The sequence below is a fragment of the Chiloscyllium punctatum genome, chromosome 12 (genome assembly GCF_047496795.1).
Source record: "Chiloscyllium punctatum isolate Juve2018m chromosome 12, sChiPun1.3, whole genome shotgun sequence".
Classification (NCBI taxonomy): domain Eukaryota; kingdom Metazoa; phylum Chordata; class Chondrichthyes; order Orectolobiformes; family Hemiscylliidae; genus Chiloscyllium; species Chiloscyllium punctatum.
Genome location: NC_092750.1, coordinates 526,267 through 543,275, shown reverse-complemented (window position 1 = coordinate 543,275; position 17,009 = coordinate 526,267). Strand labels below are relative to the sequence as shown.

General features: G+C 46.4%; 1 protein-coding gene across 2 annotated transcripts in view; it reads right to left on the bottom strand.

The window, feature by feature from the left end:
* LOC140483534 (protein kinase C delta type-like) overlaps positions 1–17,009 on the bottom strand; it is a 97,038-nt gene that overhangs the window by 25,048 nt on the left and 54,981 nt on the right. For both annotated transcript variants that reach the window (XM_072581704.1, XM_072581705.1), the window contains exons 4-8: positions 16,304–16,364; positions 4,406–4,565; positions 3,903–3,934; positions 3,722–3,807; positions 3,260–3,389 (exon numbers count right to left, since the gene is read on the bottom strand). In XM_072581704.1, the coding sequence (XP_072437805.1) occupies positions 3,260–3,389; positions 3,722–3,807; positions 3,903–3,934; positions 4,406–4,565; positions 16,304–16,364 (469 nt within the window). The remainder of the gene's footprint in view (positions 1–3,259; positions 3,390–3,721; positions 3,808–3,902; positions 3,935–4,405; positions 4,566–16,303; positions 16,365–17,009) is intronic.

Below are 17,009 nucleotides of genomic sequence, written 5' to 3'. Positions count from 1 at the left end.
GCTCTATCCACACTGACTCTAGGTCCCCCCGCGCAAGGGACTGAATATCCTCCCTTACCAACAAGGCCACCCCACCCCCTCTGCCCGTCAGTCTGTCCTTACGATAGCACGTGTAGCCTTGAAGGAAATTGAAGGGGTAGTTAGAACAAGAGAAGTCAAGAAAGACAATTGTATCAAGGAGGCAGAAAACTGGAAAAGGCATCATGCTGTAAAGTTGAGTGAAATAAGGGTTGAGGGGAAGGGTGAGAGCAGTAACAAATTAAAAATTCTATATATGAATGCACGAAGCATTAGACACAAGGTGGATGAGCTTGAGGCTCTTTTGGAAATTGGCAGATACGATATTGTGGGGATAACTGAGACGTGGCTTCATGGGGACAGGGCCTGGGAAATGAATATTCAAGGCTACACGTGCTATCGTAAGGACAGACTGACGGGCAGAGGGGGTGGGGTGGCCTTGTTGGTAAGGGAGGATATTCAGTCCCTTGCGCGGGGGGGACCTAGAGTCAGGGGATGTAGAGTCAGTGTGGATAGAGCTTCGAAACACTAAGGGTAAAAAGACCCTCATGGGAGTCATCTACAGGCCCCCAAACAGTAGTCTGGATGTCGGATGTAAGTTGAATCAGGAGCTGAAATTGGCTTGTCGCAAGGATGTTACTACAGTTGTTATGGGGAATTTTAACATGCAGGTAGACTGGGAGAATCAGGATGGTATCAGGCCTCAAGAAAGAGACTTTGTGGAGTGCCTCAGAGATGGATTTTTAGAGCAGCTGGTGCTGGAGCCGACCAGGGATAAGGAGATTCTGGATCTGGTATTGTGTAACGAACCACAATTGGTCAGTGACCTCGAAGTGAAGGAGCCATTGGGAAGTAGTGACCATAATACAATAAGCTTCAATCTGCAATTTGAGAGGGAGTGGGTACAATCGGAAGTGACAATATTTCAGTTGAATAAAGTGAAATATGGAGCTATGAGGGAGCAACTGGCCAAAGTTCAATGGTGCAATACCTTAACAGGGAAGACCGTGGAGGAACAATGGCGGATATTTCTGTGTATAATGCAGAAGTTGCAGGATCAGTTCATTCCTAAAAGGAAGAAAGATCCCAGGAGGAGACATGGGCGGCCGTGGCTGACGAGGGAAGTAAAGAAACATATAAAGTTAAAAGAGAAAAAGTATAACTTAGCAAAGATAAGTGGGAAAACTGAGGACTGGGAAGCTTTTAAAGAACAACAGAGGATTAGTAAGAAGGAAATATGCAGAGAAAAAATGAGGTACGAAGGTAAACTGGCCAAGAATATAAAGGAGGATAGTAAAAGCTTTTTTAGGTATGTCCAAGGCAAAAAAATGGTTAGGACAAAAATTGGGCCCTTGAAGACAGAAACAGGGGAATATATTACTGGGAACAAAGAAATGGCAGAGGAATTAAATGGGTACTTCAGATCTGTGTTCACTGAGGAAGACACAAGCAATCTCCCGGAGGTAACAGTGGCTGAAGGACCTGAACTGAAGGGAATTTATATTTGCCAGGATTTGGTGTTGGAGAGAATGTTAGGTCTGAAGGTTGATAAGTCTCCGGGACCTGATGGCCTGCATCCCAGGGTACTGAAGGAGGTGGCTCGGGAAATCGTGGATGCGCTGGTGATTATTTTCCAAAGTTCAATAGAATCGGGGTCGGTTCCTGAGGATTGGAGGGCGGCTAATGTTGTGCCACTTTTTAAGAAGGGTGGGCGGGAGAAAGCAGGAAATTATAGACCAGTTAGTTTGACCTCAGTGGTGGGAAAGATGCTGGAGTCTATTATAAAGGATGAAATTACGACACATCTGGATAATAGTAACAGGATAGGACAGAGTCAGCATGGATTTATGAAGGGGAAATCATGCTTGACTAATCTTCTTGAATTTTTTGAGGATGTAACTCAGAAGATGGACGAGGGAGATCCAGTGGATGTAGTGTACTCGGACTTTCAGAAAGCTTTTGATAAAAGTCCCACACAAGAGGTTAGTGAGTAAAATTAGGGCGCACGGTATTGGGGGCAAAGTACTAGATTGGATAGAGAATTGGTTGGCTAATAGGAAACAAAGGGTAGTGATTAACGGCTCCATTTCGGAATGGCAGGCAGTGACCAGTGGGGTACCGCAGGGATCCGTGCTGGGACCGCAGCTTTTTACAATATATGTAAATGATATAGAAGATGGTATCAGCAATAACATTAGCAAATTTGCTGATGATACAAAGCTGGGTGGTAGGGTGAAATGTGATGAGGATGTTAGGAGAGTACAGGGTGACCTGGACAAGTTAGGTGAGTGGGCAGATGCATGGCAGATGCAGTTTAATGTCGATAAATGTCTGGCTCTCCACTTTGGTGGCAAGAACAGGAAGGCAGATTACTACCTCAATGGTATCAAATTAGGTAAAGGGGCTGTTCAGAGAGATCTGGGTGTTCTTGTCCACCAGTCAATGAAGGCAAGCATGCAGGTACAGCAGGTAGTGAAGAAGGCTAATAGCATGCTGGCCTTCATAACAAGAGGAATTGTGTATAGAAGCAAAGAGGTGCTTCTGCAGCTGTACAGGGCCCTGGTGAGACCACACCTGGAGTACTGTGTACAGTTCTGGTCTCCAAATTTGAGGAAAGACATTCTGGCTATTGAGGGAGTGCAGCGTAGGTTCACGAGGTCAATTCCTGGAATGGCAGGATTGCCTTACACGGAAAGACTGAAGCGACTGGGCTTGTATACCCTTGAGTTTAGAAGACTGAGAGGGGATCTGGTTGAAACATATAGGATTATGAAAGGATTGGACACTCTGGCAGGAGGAAACATATTTCTGCTGATGGGGGAGTGCCGAACCAGAGGACACAACTTAAAAATACGGGGTAGACCATTTAGGACAGAGAGGAGGAGAAACTAATTCACCCAGAGAGTGGTGGCTGTGTGGAATGCTCTGCCCCAGAGGGCAGTGGAGGCCCAGTCTCTGGATTCATTTAAGAAAGAATTGGATAGAGCTCTTAAAGATAGTGGAGTCAAGGGTTATGGAGATAAGGCTGGAACAGGATACTGATTGGGAATGATCAGCCATGATCATATTGAATGGCGGTGCAGGCTCGAAGGGCTGAATGGCCTACTCCTGCGTCTATTGTCTATTGTCTATTGTCTATTGTCTATTGTCTATTGTCTATTGTCTATTGTCTATTGTCTATTGTCTATTGTCTATTGTCTATTGATATCTGCTGAACTCTGGGGGCGGGTGAGAGACTCACCTTCACATTTGAGTCCTTGTTTGACCAGCCCCCATAACAAGCTCCCACAGTGATCACAGAATGTCGGACTCATGTAGTTATTCACTTTAAACCTGTGTGGAACATCAATGTTGAAACGCTCCTTCTGGAACTAAATAACAAAGTGTTAGAATGACGGCATTAATCGCAGAAACACAGACATTATCATTGTGAATTCTCATGAAAACCTCTAGTTTATGAAAAGCCTTAGGGAAGGAGATTGGCCTTTTTTACCTGGTCAGAATGAGATGGAACTTCAGATCCTTCTGTTCTCCCCCCACCACCCCAAAGTGTGGCTGATAATAAATTGCCTTCTGTCATACTCTCTTGTGGGCATTTAGGGATGGACAGTAAATAAGGCTGTCGGATGACAAAAGGACAGCCAACGAGAAGGCAAGAGGAAGGCAGTTTCGTGCAGGGCTCGGAGTTCTACTAAAAACTTACCACAGTGTCCCTGCTGTTGGTGGCAGTGCCTGTACAACGACCAATGATTTTATCGATACATTTCTTGTGGATTGCAGCATTACATTCTGCAAGGAAGTGAGAAAGGGGATTAGAGACCAAATGAGTGTGCATACAACAAGATCTGCCAGTTAGTCAATGTTGGGGGTGGGGCAATACTCACGGCGACACTGGTAGCCCTGTTTGTTCAGGCCCCTGTGGAGGAGAGTCAATACTGAGCAAACTGCAGCAATACCAAGACAATATTCACCACAAAACAAATATAAAACCGTAGCCCATGATCCAGCTAGGGTGCAGTGGGTAACAGCCCCAAGGAGTGTGCACCCAGGAACCAGTTGAATGGTCCAAGTAGCCACATTACAGATACAGAGTCAGTAAAGCAGAGAATCCAAAGGTCATGATTGTGACACTCATTCTCAATTCAGAGGCTTGGGCCCAGAAACTGGATCTGCAGAACGGAATCTGAAAACACTGCACAGGGGAACAGAACAGTTGCACATTGACCACTCAAGGTGACCACATATTCCCTTGACCCAGGCCATTCCCAAGCCCCTTTGCCCCCATATCCCAGTCACTCCACCCAGCCTCAGGTAATAGGCCTTGCTGATCTCCATCAACCTCATGAGCTGAATTACAGTTGGAGTGGCTCTGTCCCATCATCCTTACCAGACAAAATCCCGACACACCGAGCAGAAGGTAGGCTGCCGGAAGAAGGTGGCAGTGAACTCGTGGTTCTTGATGTAGTGGATTTTTGCCTGTTTGATTGCTCCTCGGCGCCGGTTCAGTGTCACTGCCCCATCCTCCTCCCTCACAGACTGATGACAATCTGTCAACACAAACAACAGCTCAGGCTTTGATGAGCAATGGGTATATTGATTTTAATTTACCATAATTCCCTACATCCTGGAAAGGTCTACCAAAATGGAAAATCCTGAATGAGTTCTCTAGTCAAGAAAGGATAAATATATAATACAGGACAGATAGCTCAATAATCTACCAAAGAGAAATGCTAAAATCTTTTATTACAGAGATCACAGCATGCTACTTAATGCAATCTTAATGCAATCAGGCAGAGAGGAACAGTAGAAGTAGGAATTTTGCTGCAGGTGTACATGGGGTTCATGGATGTATATCTGACTACAGTCTAAAGAGGTAGTCTCTTCATTTCACTTCCCTCAGGGTAAGGGGGGTCCAAAACTAGAGGGCATAGGTTTAAGGTGAGAGGGGAAAGATTTAAAAGGCCTTTGAGGCGTGACATTTTCACTTGAATGGGGTGCACGTATGGAAAAAGCTGCCAGAAGAGGAGAAGGCTGATCCTATTCATCTACCTTTTAAATGTTGTAATTGTAAGGGTTTGGAGGGATGTAGATTAAATGCTGGCAAATATGACGAGGTCAGTTTGGGATATCTGGTTGGCGTGGAAGAGTCCGTTTCTGTGCTGTACATCTCTATGATTCTACAACGGTGGCTCAGTGGTTAGCACTGCTGCCTCAGAGCATCAGGGACCCAGGCTTGATTTCAGCCTCAGGTGATTGTCTGTGTGAAGTTTACACATTCTCCCCATGTCTGCGCGGGTATCCTCAGGGTGCTCTGGTTTCCTCCCACAATCCAAATATGTGCAAGTTAGATGGATTGGCCATGCTAAATTGCCCCATAGTGTGCAGGGATGTGTAGGTTAAATACATTCACCTTGGGAAATACAGGGTGATAGGATAGTGGTTTGGGTCTGTGTAGGATATTCTTTGAAGGGTCATTGTGGACCTGTTGGGCCAAATGGCCTGTTTCCACACCATTGGTGTGCTATGGAAAATAATGTAATCTCATAATCACAGAGCCCCTCAATGCCTCTCCACGACAATCAGATTTTCAGAAAAGTCCCATTGCCAACACTCTCCTAATCAGCTTAACCCAGTGTGCCTGGAGGGAGCCATTTTACACAAGGCAATGTTGGGCATTTAATAGTTAAATCAACAGGGACTCAGGAAGCCAGTCATTCGGGTTTTACAACCCATTACCTTCATCTGAAGGCAGTTGTTACCACAGCAACAAGGTGTGGGGGTGGGTTGGGGGTAGGAGGAGGTGTGGCTGATGGTAAATACGATGATTGATTTCCCATCTCTGATCAAATCTTTCTTTCAGCACCTTTCTATTCACCTCCAATCATCCGGCACCTCGGGATTAACCAGGCCCAGTAATGAGCAAAAAAGCATCACTGCCCCAAATTCCACACATTCCAAAAACCTTGTGCTAGTGTCAACGTATACAGGAACAGCACAGGGTTAGATACAGAGTAAAAGGTCTCTCTCTACACTGTCCCCCATAAAACACTCCCAGGACAGAGACAGCATGGGGTTAGATACAGAGTAAAGATCCCTCTACTTTTTGTAAAAAAGTAGAGAGCAAATAGAACATAGAAAAATACAGCGCAGTACAGGCCCTTTGGCCCTCGATGTTGCGCCGATCCAAGCCCACCTAACCTACACTAGCCCACTATCCTCCAATGCCCATTTAGATGCCCATAAAGAGGGAGAGTCCACCACTGCTACTGGCAGGGCATTCCATGAACTCACGACTCGCTGAGTAAAGAATCTACCCCTAACATCTGTCCTATGCCAACCACCCCTTAATTTAAAGCTATGCCCCCTCGTAATAGCTGACTCCATATGTGGAAAAAGGTTCTCATGGTCAACCCTATCTAAATCCCTAATCATCTTGTACACCTCTATCGAGTCACCCCTAAACCTTCTTTTCTCCAACGAAAACAGCCCCAAGTGCCTCAGCCTTTCCTCATACGATCTTCCTACCATACCAGGCAACATCCTGGTAAACCTCCTCTGCACCCGTTCCAGTGCCTCCACATCCTTCCTATAGTATGGTGACCAAAACTGCACACAATACTCCAGATGCGGCCGCACCAGAGTCTTATACAACTGCAACATGACCTCAGGACTCCGGAACTCAATTCCTCTACCAATAAAGCCCAGTACGCCATATGCTGCCTTCACAGCACTATTTACCTGGGTGGCAACTTTCAGAGATCTTTGTACATGGACACCAAGATCCCTCTGCTCATCCACACTACCAAGTATCCAACCATTAGCCCAGTACCCCATCTTTTTGTTACTCATACCAAAGTGAATCACCTCACACTTACCCACATTGAACTCCATTTGCCACCTTTCTGCCCAGCTCTGCAGCTTATCTATATCCCGCTGTAACCTGCCACATCCTTCCTCACTGTCAACAACTCCACCGAATTTCGTATCATCCGCAAACTTGCTCACCCAACCTTCTAGCCCCTCCTCCAGGTCATTTATAAAAATGACAAACAGCAATGGTCCCAAAACAGATCCTTGCGGAACACCGCTAGTAACTGCACTCCAAGATGAACCTTTACCATCAACTACTACCCTCTGTCTTCTTCCAGCCAGCCAATTCCTAATCCAAACCTCCAACTCACCCTCAATGCCATACCTCCGTATTTTTTGCAGTAGCCTACCATGGGTAACCTTATCAAAAGGCCTTACTAAAATCCATATACACCACATCTACCGCTTTCCCCTCGTCCACCTCCTTAGTCACCTTCTCAAAAGAATTCAATAAGGTTTGTGAGGCACAACCTGCCCTTCGCAAAACCATGCTGACTATCCTTGATCACATTATTCCTATCCAGATGTTCATAAATCCTATCCCTTACAATTCTCTCTAAGACTTTGCCCACAACAGAAGTGAGGCTCACCGGCCTATAGTTACTGGGGTTATCGCTACTCCCCTTCTTGAAGAAGGGAACCACATTTGCTATCCTCCAATCTTCTGGCACTATTCCTGTAGACAATGAGGACATAAAAATCAAGGCCAATGGCTCTGCAATCTCCTCCCTTGCTTCCCAGAGAATCCTAGGATAAATGCCATCAGGCCCAGGGGACTTATCTATTTTCACCCTTTCCAGAATTTCCAACACCTCTTCCCTACATACCTCAAAGCCGTTCATTCTAATTAATTGTGACTCAGTATTCACATCAGCAACAATGTCCTGTTCCTGAGTGAATACTGATGAAAAGTATTCATTCAGTGTCTCCCCAATCTCTTCAGCCTCCACACGCAACTTCCCACTACTATCCTTGACTGGACCTATTCCTACCCTAGTCATTCTTTTATTCCTGACATACCTATGGAAAGCCTTTGGGTTTTCCCTAATCCTACCAACTCAGGACTTTTCATGTCCCCTCCTTGCTGCTCTTAGCTCTCTCTTCAGATCCTTCCTGGCTACCTTATAACTCTCAATCGCCCCAATTGAACCTTCACGCCTCATCTTTACAAAGGCCGCCCTCTTCCCTTTAAACAGGAATTCCAATTCCTTATTAAACCACGGCTCCCTCACACGACCCTTTCCTCCCTGCCTAAAAGGTACATACTTATCAAGAACACTCCGTAGTTGCTCCTTGAACAAGCTCCACATATCAATTGCGCCCTTGCCTTGAAGCCTACTTTTCCAAGCCCTGCATCCTAAGTCATGCCTCACCGCGTCATAATTTCCCTGCCCCCAGCTATAACTCTTGCCCTGCAGTGCACACTTATCCCTCTCCATCACTACAGTAAAAGTCACGGAATTGTGGTCACTGTCCCCAAAGTGCTCACCTACCTCCAATTCTAACACCTGACCTGGTTCGTTACCCAGAACCAAATCCAGTATGGCCTCACCTCTTGTTGGCCTGTCTACATATTGTGTCAGGAAACTCTCCTGCACACATTGGACAAACACCGACCCATCTAACGAACTTGAGCTATAGCTTTCCCAGTCAATATCAGGAAAGTTAAAGTCCCCCATAACAACCACCCTATTACTTTCACTTCTCCTGAACCATCCTCGAAATCCTTTCTTCTACGTCTCTCGGACTATTAGGAGGCCTGTAGAAAACCCCTAACAGGGTGACCTCACCTCTCCTATTCCTAACCTCAACCCAAACTACCTCAGATGGCGAGGCTTTATCCATCATCCTTTCCACCGCTGTAATACTATCTTTGACAAACAATGCCACACCTCCCCCTCTTTTACCCCCACCTCTGACCCGACTAAAACATTTAAATCCTGGAACCTGCAACAGCCAGTCCTGTCCCTGTCCTACCCATGTCTCCGTAATAGCCACAACGTCAAAATCCCAGGTACCAACCCACGCTGCAAGTTCACCTACCTTATTTCGTATACTTCTTGCATTGAAGTATACACACTTCAAGCCACTTTCCTGTTTACAGGCACCTTTCTTTGAGATTGATGCCATGTTCCTAACCTCCCTACACTCCAGGTCCTGCACCCTAAAGCTACAGTCTGGGTTCCCATGCCCCTGCAGAGTTAGTTTAAATCGCCTCCCCCCCCCACCCTCCCCCAAGATCACTAGCAAACCTCCCCCCAAGGATACTGGTGCCCCTCAGGTTCAGGCTTAGACCATCCTGTTTATAGAGGTCCCACCTTCTCCAGAAAGAACCCCAGTTATCCAGATACCGGAATCCCTCCCTCCTGCACCATCCCTGTAGCCACGCATTTAACTGTTCTCTCTCCCTGTTCCTCAACTCTCTATCATGTGGCACGGGTAACAAACCAGAGTCAAATGTTGCTCGACTCTTTAAAATAGAATATGAACTCTGACTACTCTTATAAAGAGAAAGTAAAGCTTTCTCTACACCATCCCCACGACAGGTAAAGCAGAGGGTTAGGTAGAGTAAAGCTCTTTCTCCACAGTTCCCATCAAACTTGCCCAGGGCAGGGTTATGGTCACAAACATGCAGTCTAGATTATAGTGGTGCTGGAAAAGCACAGCAGTTCAGGCAGCACCCGAGCAGCAGTAAAATCGACGTTTCGGGCAAAAGCCCGTCATCAGGAATTGTCACAAACATGCACTTGTACGGTTATCAAACCAATGATGTGGAAATGCTGGTGTTGGACTCGGGTGGACAAAGTTAAAAATCACACAGCACCAGGTTATAGTCCAATAGGTTTATTTGAAAGCACTAGCTTTCAGAGTGCTGCTCCTTCATCAGGTGGTTGGGGAGCAGGAACCTAAAACACAGAATTTATAGCAAAGGATTAGTGTCATGCAGCTGAAATAATATATTGGACAAACCTAGATTGCTGTTAATCTTTCATCTTTTAGAACCGGTTGCAGGTTTCAGTTCATTATGTAAATCCCAGAACTTCTTTCAAGTCACATTCTTGAGATAACATAAGGTTTTATAAAAAAAAGTGACATCTCAGCTCAGACAATGCATTAAAAGATGAGAGGTTAGTCAGTCTGTATCCCAATCTTGAGTCAGACTGGTTCTATTTCTAAAGTAGAATTTATAAATTAGTACATTGACTGCCTGCAGATTGTGCATTTTTTGAGCAAAATTGAATGGATCTCCAAACATGATTCTGCAAATATAAATTCACAGCATAGACCTATATGTCTGCACGCACACGAGTGTGATAGGGTATAAGCCTGCAAGAGGGGATGTGTGGGTCAGTGTGGTGTGTGCGCGCGCACGCGTGTGTATGAGACAGAGCACGTGTGTATGAGAGAGGGTCTGCATGCGTGAGTGAGTTTGAGAGTGTATAGTGTAGTGGGGTCACCTGTAAGTTGACATGAACCCAAGGTCCCAGTTGAGGCCATTCTCATGGGTATTGAATTTAGCTATCTGCCTCTGCTCACCCACTGTGTTGTTGCATATCCCGAAGTTCGCCTGGGAGGATGGTCACCCGAAGATCCGAGACAGAGTGTTCCAGACCACTGAAGTGCTCCCAGACTGGGAAAGAACAGCTCTGCCTGGAGATTGTTGTGTGGTGTCCATTCATCCATTGTTGTACCATCTGCCCAGTCTTGCTAGTGTACCATGCCTCAGGGCATCTTTGCCTGCAGCATGAGATAGACAACGTTGGCCGAGTCACATGAGTATCTGCTGCACACATGTGGATGGTGCCCTCACGTGTAATGGCCGTATTCATGTTAAAACTGACACGTCTTGCAGTGGTTGCCATGACAGGGTTGTAGAGTGTTGTGGTTGATGTTGTTCTGAAGGCTGGGCAGTTTGCTGCAAACAGTGGTCTGTTTAAAAAGGTGAGAAGTGGAGGCATAGGGAAGGTCTTGGCAAGGTACGGATCCTTGTTGATAATGTGTTACAGGCTGTGAAGAACATGGCGCAGTTTTTCCGCTCCTGGGAACTGCTGGACAACAAAAGGGTACCCTATCATTTGCATTCCGTGTCAGTCTCCCAAGGAGGTCATTTCGGTTTCTCGCTGTGGCAAGTCGGAACTGGTGATCGATGAGTTGAGCATCGTACTCAGTTCTTACGAGGGTATCCTGGAGCATCTTTAGGGGGTCAGTTATGTGCCTCCTCATCCAAACAGATCCTGTGTATGCGATGGGCTTGTCTGTGGGAGATAGTTGTTTTGATAGGTTTCAGGTGGAAACTGGAGAAGTGTAGCATCATAAGGTTATCTGTGGGTTTGCGGTGGTGTGACATACTGAGGTGCCTATCCTTGGAGATGCAAGTGTCCAAGAATAAGACAGATACTAAAGAGTAGTCCATGGTAAGTCTAATGGTGGAACGAAGCTTGATATCACTACATATTTTTTTCAGTGACTCCTCACCATGGGTCCAGAGGAAGAAAACATCAATATGACTGGCTTATATTGTTGGTTGGAGGTTCTGTGTAGCAAAGAAGTCTTGTTCGAACTTGTGCATAAAACTGACGACATATTGGAGCGCAAATTTGGTCTTCATGGCTGTTCAGTGTGTCTGGATAAAGAACTGGTTGTCAAAAGGTGAAAACATTGTGGTCGAAGATGAAGTAGAGGAGTTGTAGGATGTTGCTCAGATATTAGCAGTTGTTGGTATTGAGTACTGAGGCTGTTGCAGCGATACTAATCACTGTGGGGGATGCTGGTGTAGCGTGTTGAAACATCCATTGTGACGAGGAATGTCCCTGGTTCGACTGGTCCATGGGTGCTGTAAGAAATCTGTAGTCTTGTGACCTAAGCTGGGAGTCCCCTATACATGTGGGTTTCAAGATGCCTTCAACATAGACAGACAGGTTCTCACATAGGGTCCCATTGTCTGATACGATAGGATGTCCAGGCATATTTGCTTTGTGTATCTCCAGAAGTTAGAAGTTCCCTACGGGAGAAGTACATGGGAGGAAAGTGCATAGGGAACTCTGAAGGCCTAGATCTAAAAAGTCTTGATCAATGTGATTAATTCACTGGTGTGTCCTTTGTTGGATCAGCCATTTGGTTGCCTGTAGTGTTCCTAGTTGTTCAGTTGTCAGTACATTTCCTTGCAGTAGTCTGCTCTATTCTGAATGACGATGGTCCCTCCTTTATCTGGTTTGATAACAATGTTGCAATTGCTTTTGGAGACCATGGTTGGCACTGCTTTGTGATTGGATGATGTTTTGCTCTACCTTGTGGGTGCGGCTGATTAATCTGGCATTTACACATTTCCTGACTGTGTCAAGCCCAGGGCAGCAGCCCTCTGGAGGGGTCCAAAATAGATTCCTCCCTTGGTCTCGCCTCTACAGATCTTGGACGACTGTACTGGTTCACCTGTTGGCTCATTGGGAACGCTGCTGACATCTTGGAAGAATTCTCAGTTTTTTTCATCTAATTAATTTCTTCTGTCTGCTACAAGACTAATGGGGTCCATTTTGGTGCTGGGACAGAAATTGAGCCCTTGGCTCTTCTGGTTGAAGGGTGTGGTTCGATAAGTTGATGATCTATTAACGTTTTCAACCGTGGTGCCAGGGAGGCTTGGGTACTGCTGGTGGTGTTGCCAAGTTTCTCCAGTTTATTGTTTTTGGTGTGCATGTATATGGTGCAGTTCTGTCACCTTATCTGCTTGGCAGTGTCACATAACTGCGCTGCTGCATTTTGAGTGCAAGCTGAATGTGTAGACTCTGTCTTGATTTCAAGGTTATGGCACCTGCTGTAGAGTTGGTGCACAAGATGATTGAGGAATTTGAGAGAGGTGCGGCCAATCAAACAAACGCGCATTAGTGGAACAAGGTGTGCTGTCATTGCTAACACCAAACCAACCTTTTAGCTAAAGGTGGTCGACAGACATGGGAACGAGTGGAAAGGTTGGTGACTGAAACATGTCAGCACAGTCATCCCAAGAGTAATTAAATGTTCTAGAAACCAATCAGAAATTTAGGATTTTAATTTGTGGTAATGGAGCAGTAGAGAAAGTAAATTCCACTCTGCAGGTGACTGGAACAGGAAGAATGTGCAGGGAAATGGAGCAGAAAGAGCCATCGAGATGTACAGCACAGAAACAGACCCTTTAGTTCAACTCGTCTATGCTGACCAGATATCCTAAATTAAATTAATCTAGTCCCATTAGCCAGCATTTGGCCCCACATCCCTCTAAACCCTTCCTATTCATGTACCCATCAAGATGGGTTATCATTGTATCAGCCTTGTATCACTTCCTCTCTCAGCTCATTCCAGACACGCACTACCTTCTGCATGAAAATGTTGCACTTTAGGTCCCTTTTAAATCTTTCCCCTCTCAGCCTAAGCTTATGCAGTCGAGTTTTGGACCCCATACCCTGGGGGAAAAAAAAAGACCTTGGCTATTCATCCTAACCTGTAGATCATTCACACAAAAGAAAATCACTGAAAACATCCCTTTAAACTCTCTTGTATACACCTTGCTGTCTAACAATGGTGCTCATTGTTAGGGTTTGCTGCTGTTTGCCTACTATTAACTTAACTATGCTATTTTAACTATGTGATTTGCCTGTATTGCTTGCAAGACAAAGCTTTAAATTGTGGCTTGGTACACGTGACAATAAATTCAATTCAATTTCAATTAATCAGTGATTCACCCTGCAACACTGCAATTACCATTGCCAAGTAGGTGGAAGTGGGTACAAAAGATGCTAGAGATTAGAGTCAAGGTTGAGTGGTGCTGGAAAATCATATCAGGTTAGGCAGCATCTGAGGAGCAGGAATATCGACATTTCTGGCAAAAACCCTACATCAGGAATGCAGCTGGGAGCCTCAGGGTTGAAGAGATAAATGGGAGGGGGTGGGGCTAGGGAGGAGGTAGCTGACAGTACAATAGGTGGATGGAGGTGCTATTAAAGATGACAGGTTGGAGAAGAGGGTGGAGCAGATAGGTAGAAAGGAAGATTGACCGGTGGGACAAATCATGACGATGGTGCTGAGGTGGAAGGCTGGAACTGGGGTAAGGTGGGGGAGGGGAATGAGGCAACTGGTGATGTCTACATTGACGCTATAGGGTTGGAGGGTCCCAAGACAGAAGATGAGGTGTTCTTCCTCCAGGCATCAGGTGATGAGGGAGTGGCAATGGAGGTGGCCCAGGACCTGCATATCCTCAGTAGAGTGGGAGGGGGTGTAGTTGAAATGTTCGGCCACAGGGCAGTGGGGTTGATTGGAGCGGGTATCCCAGAGATGTTCTCTGAAGTGCTCTGCGAGAAGGCACCCGGTCTCCCCAATGTAGAGGAGACTGCATCGGGAGCAATGGATACAATAACGTGTGAAAATTCGGGTGAAACTTTGGATGTGGAAGGCTCCTTTGGAGCCTTGGATGGAGGGGAGAGGTGTGGGCGCAGGTTTTGCAATTCCTGTGGTGGCAGGGGAAGGTGCCAGGAGCAGACAGTGGATTGTAGGGGGGGGGTGTGGACCTGACCAGATGGTCTCGGAGGGAACAGTCTTTGCGGAAAGAAGATAGGGGTGGGGAGGGAAATATATTCCTAGGAGTGGAGTCAGTTTGTGCGTGGTGGAAATTTATATGGAGGTTGGTGGGCTGGAAGGTGAGGACCAGGGGAGTTCTGTCTTTGTTGCAGTTGGAGCAGTGGGGTGCGAGGGCAGAGGTGCAGGACATGGATAAAATGCATTGCAGGGCATCTTCAACCACGTGGGAGGGGAAATTGTGATCTTTAAAAGGAGGCAGCCATCTGGTGTGTTCTGTGGTGGAACTGGTCCTCCTGGGAGCTGATGCGGTAGAGGCAGAGGTATTTGGGAATACGGGGTAGCATTTTTGTAGGAGGTAGGGTGGGAAGAGGTGTAATCCAGGTAGCTGTGGGAGTCAGTGGGTTTGTAGAAAATGTCAGTGTTGAGTCAGTCATCATTGTTGGAGATGGAGAGGTCCAGGAAGGGGAGGAAGGCGTCAGAGATGGTCCAGGTAAATTTAAGGTCAGGGTGGAATTGATGAATTGTTCAACCTCCTCGTGGGAGCACGAGGTGGCACCGATGCAGTCATCAATGTAGCAAAGGAAGAAGTGGGAGTGGTGCCGGTGTAACTACAGAAGATAGACTGTTCCACGTAGCTGACAAAGACAGGCAAAGCTGGGGCCCATGGCTACCCTTTCATCTGGAAGAAGTGGGAGGATTCGAAGGAGAAATTGTTAAGGGCAAGGACCAGTTCAGTCAAACAAATAAGAGTGTGTCAGTGGAAGGGTACTTTTAGGGAGGTCAGGAGAGGAGAAATGGAGGGTTTAGAGGCCCAGGTTATGGCGGATGGAGGTCTAGAGAGACTGGATTCCCATGGTGAAGATGAGGCATTGGGAGCCAGGGAAATGGAAGTCTTGGAGGAGGTGGAGGGTGTGGGTGGTATCCTGAATGCATGTGGAGAGTTCCTGGACCAGGGGTAGAACAGTATTGAGGTAAGTGGAGACGAGTTTGGTGGTGCAGGAGCAGGGTGAGACAATGGGTCGGCTGGGGTGGTCAAGTTTGTGGATCTTGGGTAGGAGATAGAACCAGACAGTGAGGCATTCCCAAACTATGAGGTTGGAAGCTGTGGGTGGGAGATCCCCTGAGGTGATGAAGTCTGTACGAGCTGAGATGATGATGATTTGGGGGGTGAGGTCATGACTGGGGTTTGGTGGGGTGGGGGGGGGGGGGGGGGGGGGGCTGTTGGTGGAGGTGTCTTCGAGTTGGCGACTATCTTCGGTCATGTAGAGGTCAGAGCAAAAAACTACCACTGCAGCCCCCACTTGTCCACTGGTTTGATGGGGAGTTTGGGGTTGGAGTGGAGGGCTGCACGTTGTGAGGGGGAGAGGGGTAGACAGGTTGAAGTGGTTATTTCCAATTGCTGCCGAGATGTTAAAGAGGTTGATGGTGGGTAATAGGCCAGCATGGGGTGTCCAGGTGGATGGGATGCTTTGGAGCGGCCCTCAGAAGGTGGGTGGAAGTCTTGATGAAAAAAGTAGGCTCTGAGGCAGAGATGACAGAAGGGCTTTTGGCCGAAACGTCAAATTTCCTGCTCCTCTGATGCTGCCTAACTTGCTTTGCTTTTTCAGCACCACTCTCATCTTAACATTGCCAAGTGTCCACCAGCTTCACCCCCTACTGCTCTTTCACATATTCCAAACACTAACCAGTCTGAGCTGAAGCAATTTCCAACTGTCCAGCACAGAGCATGAAAACAACTTTTTACACATTCCAACTCCAAAACACAATGGACAAAATTCTTCCTCAACCTCTCCTGATAGGACAAGAACATGGAAAGAAACAATTGATGAGGAAATGTTCACATAGGGGAATGATTTCTGTAGAATCTCACCTGAATCCTCCAGGAACAGCTGTACTGCCATTAGTACCTTCCCTTGTGGCTGCAAGTCCAACTGCAGAGTGAGACATAGAGAGACAGTGAATGTTACAAACTGCCCTCAGTCAGGGCTTGGTGAATGGGCTATAACTGCATACACTGCTTGTTATTACAGGGCCAGGAGTCTCATAATCCTGCCTGGATGAGAGTGATGCCACACTGAGGGTCAGTGCCAAGGAAGCATACAAGCCTCAGATTCTGGATTAGTGATGCTGGAAGAGCACAGCAGTTCAGGCAGCATCCAAGGAGCAGCGAAAGAGTCAGGCTTTCAACTGATGCACTAAACTAAACCAAACCTTGACCCCCTTGTTGACTTGGAGACAGCAAGACATTTTTGGAACTAAGGATTCCTTGATGTTGCGGTCAACTTCACTCCTCAAGAGCAAAGCAACTGGCCATTCATTGCTTAGGCAATGGGATCTTGCTGTGTACAATCCACTGTCATACCTGCCTTTAAAACACAATCACAGCTAAAACTAAAAAGCAACTATAATACTTTATTCTCCTGTCCAAAATTTCAGATGAGGAAATGGTGTTAAATACAGAGTAAAGTTTACTTTTATATTTAAAACGAAAGTTCCCTTGACTGTATGCCCATCAAATACTCCCAGGACAAGGACATTTTGATCTCATTATTTGCTAATCCAGGCTTCAAGTGTTA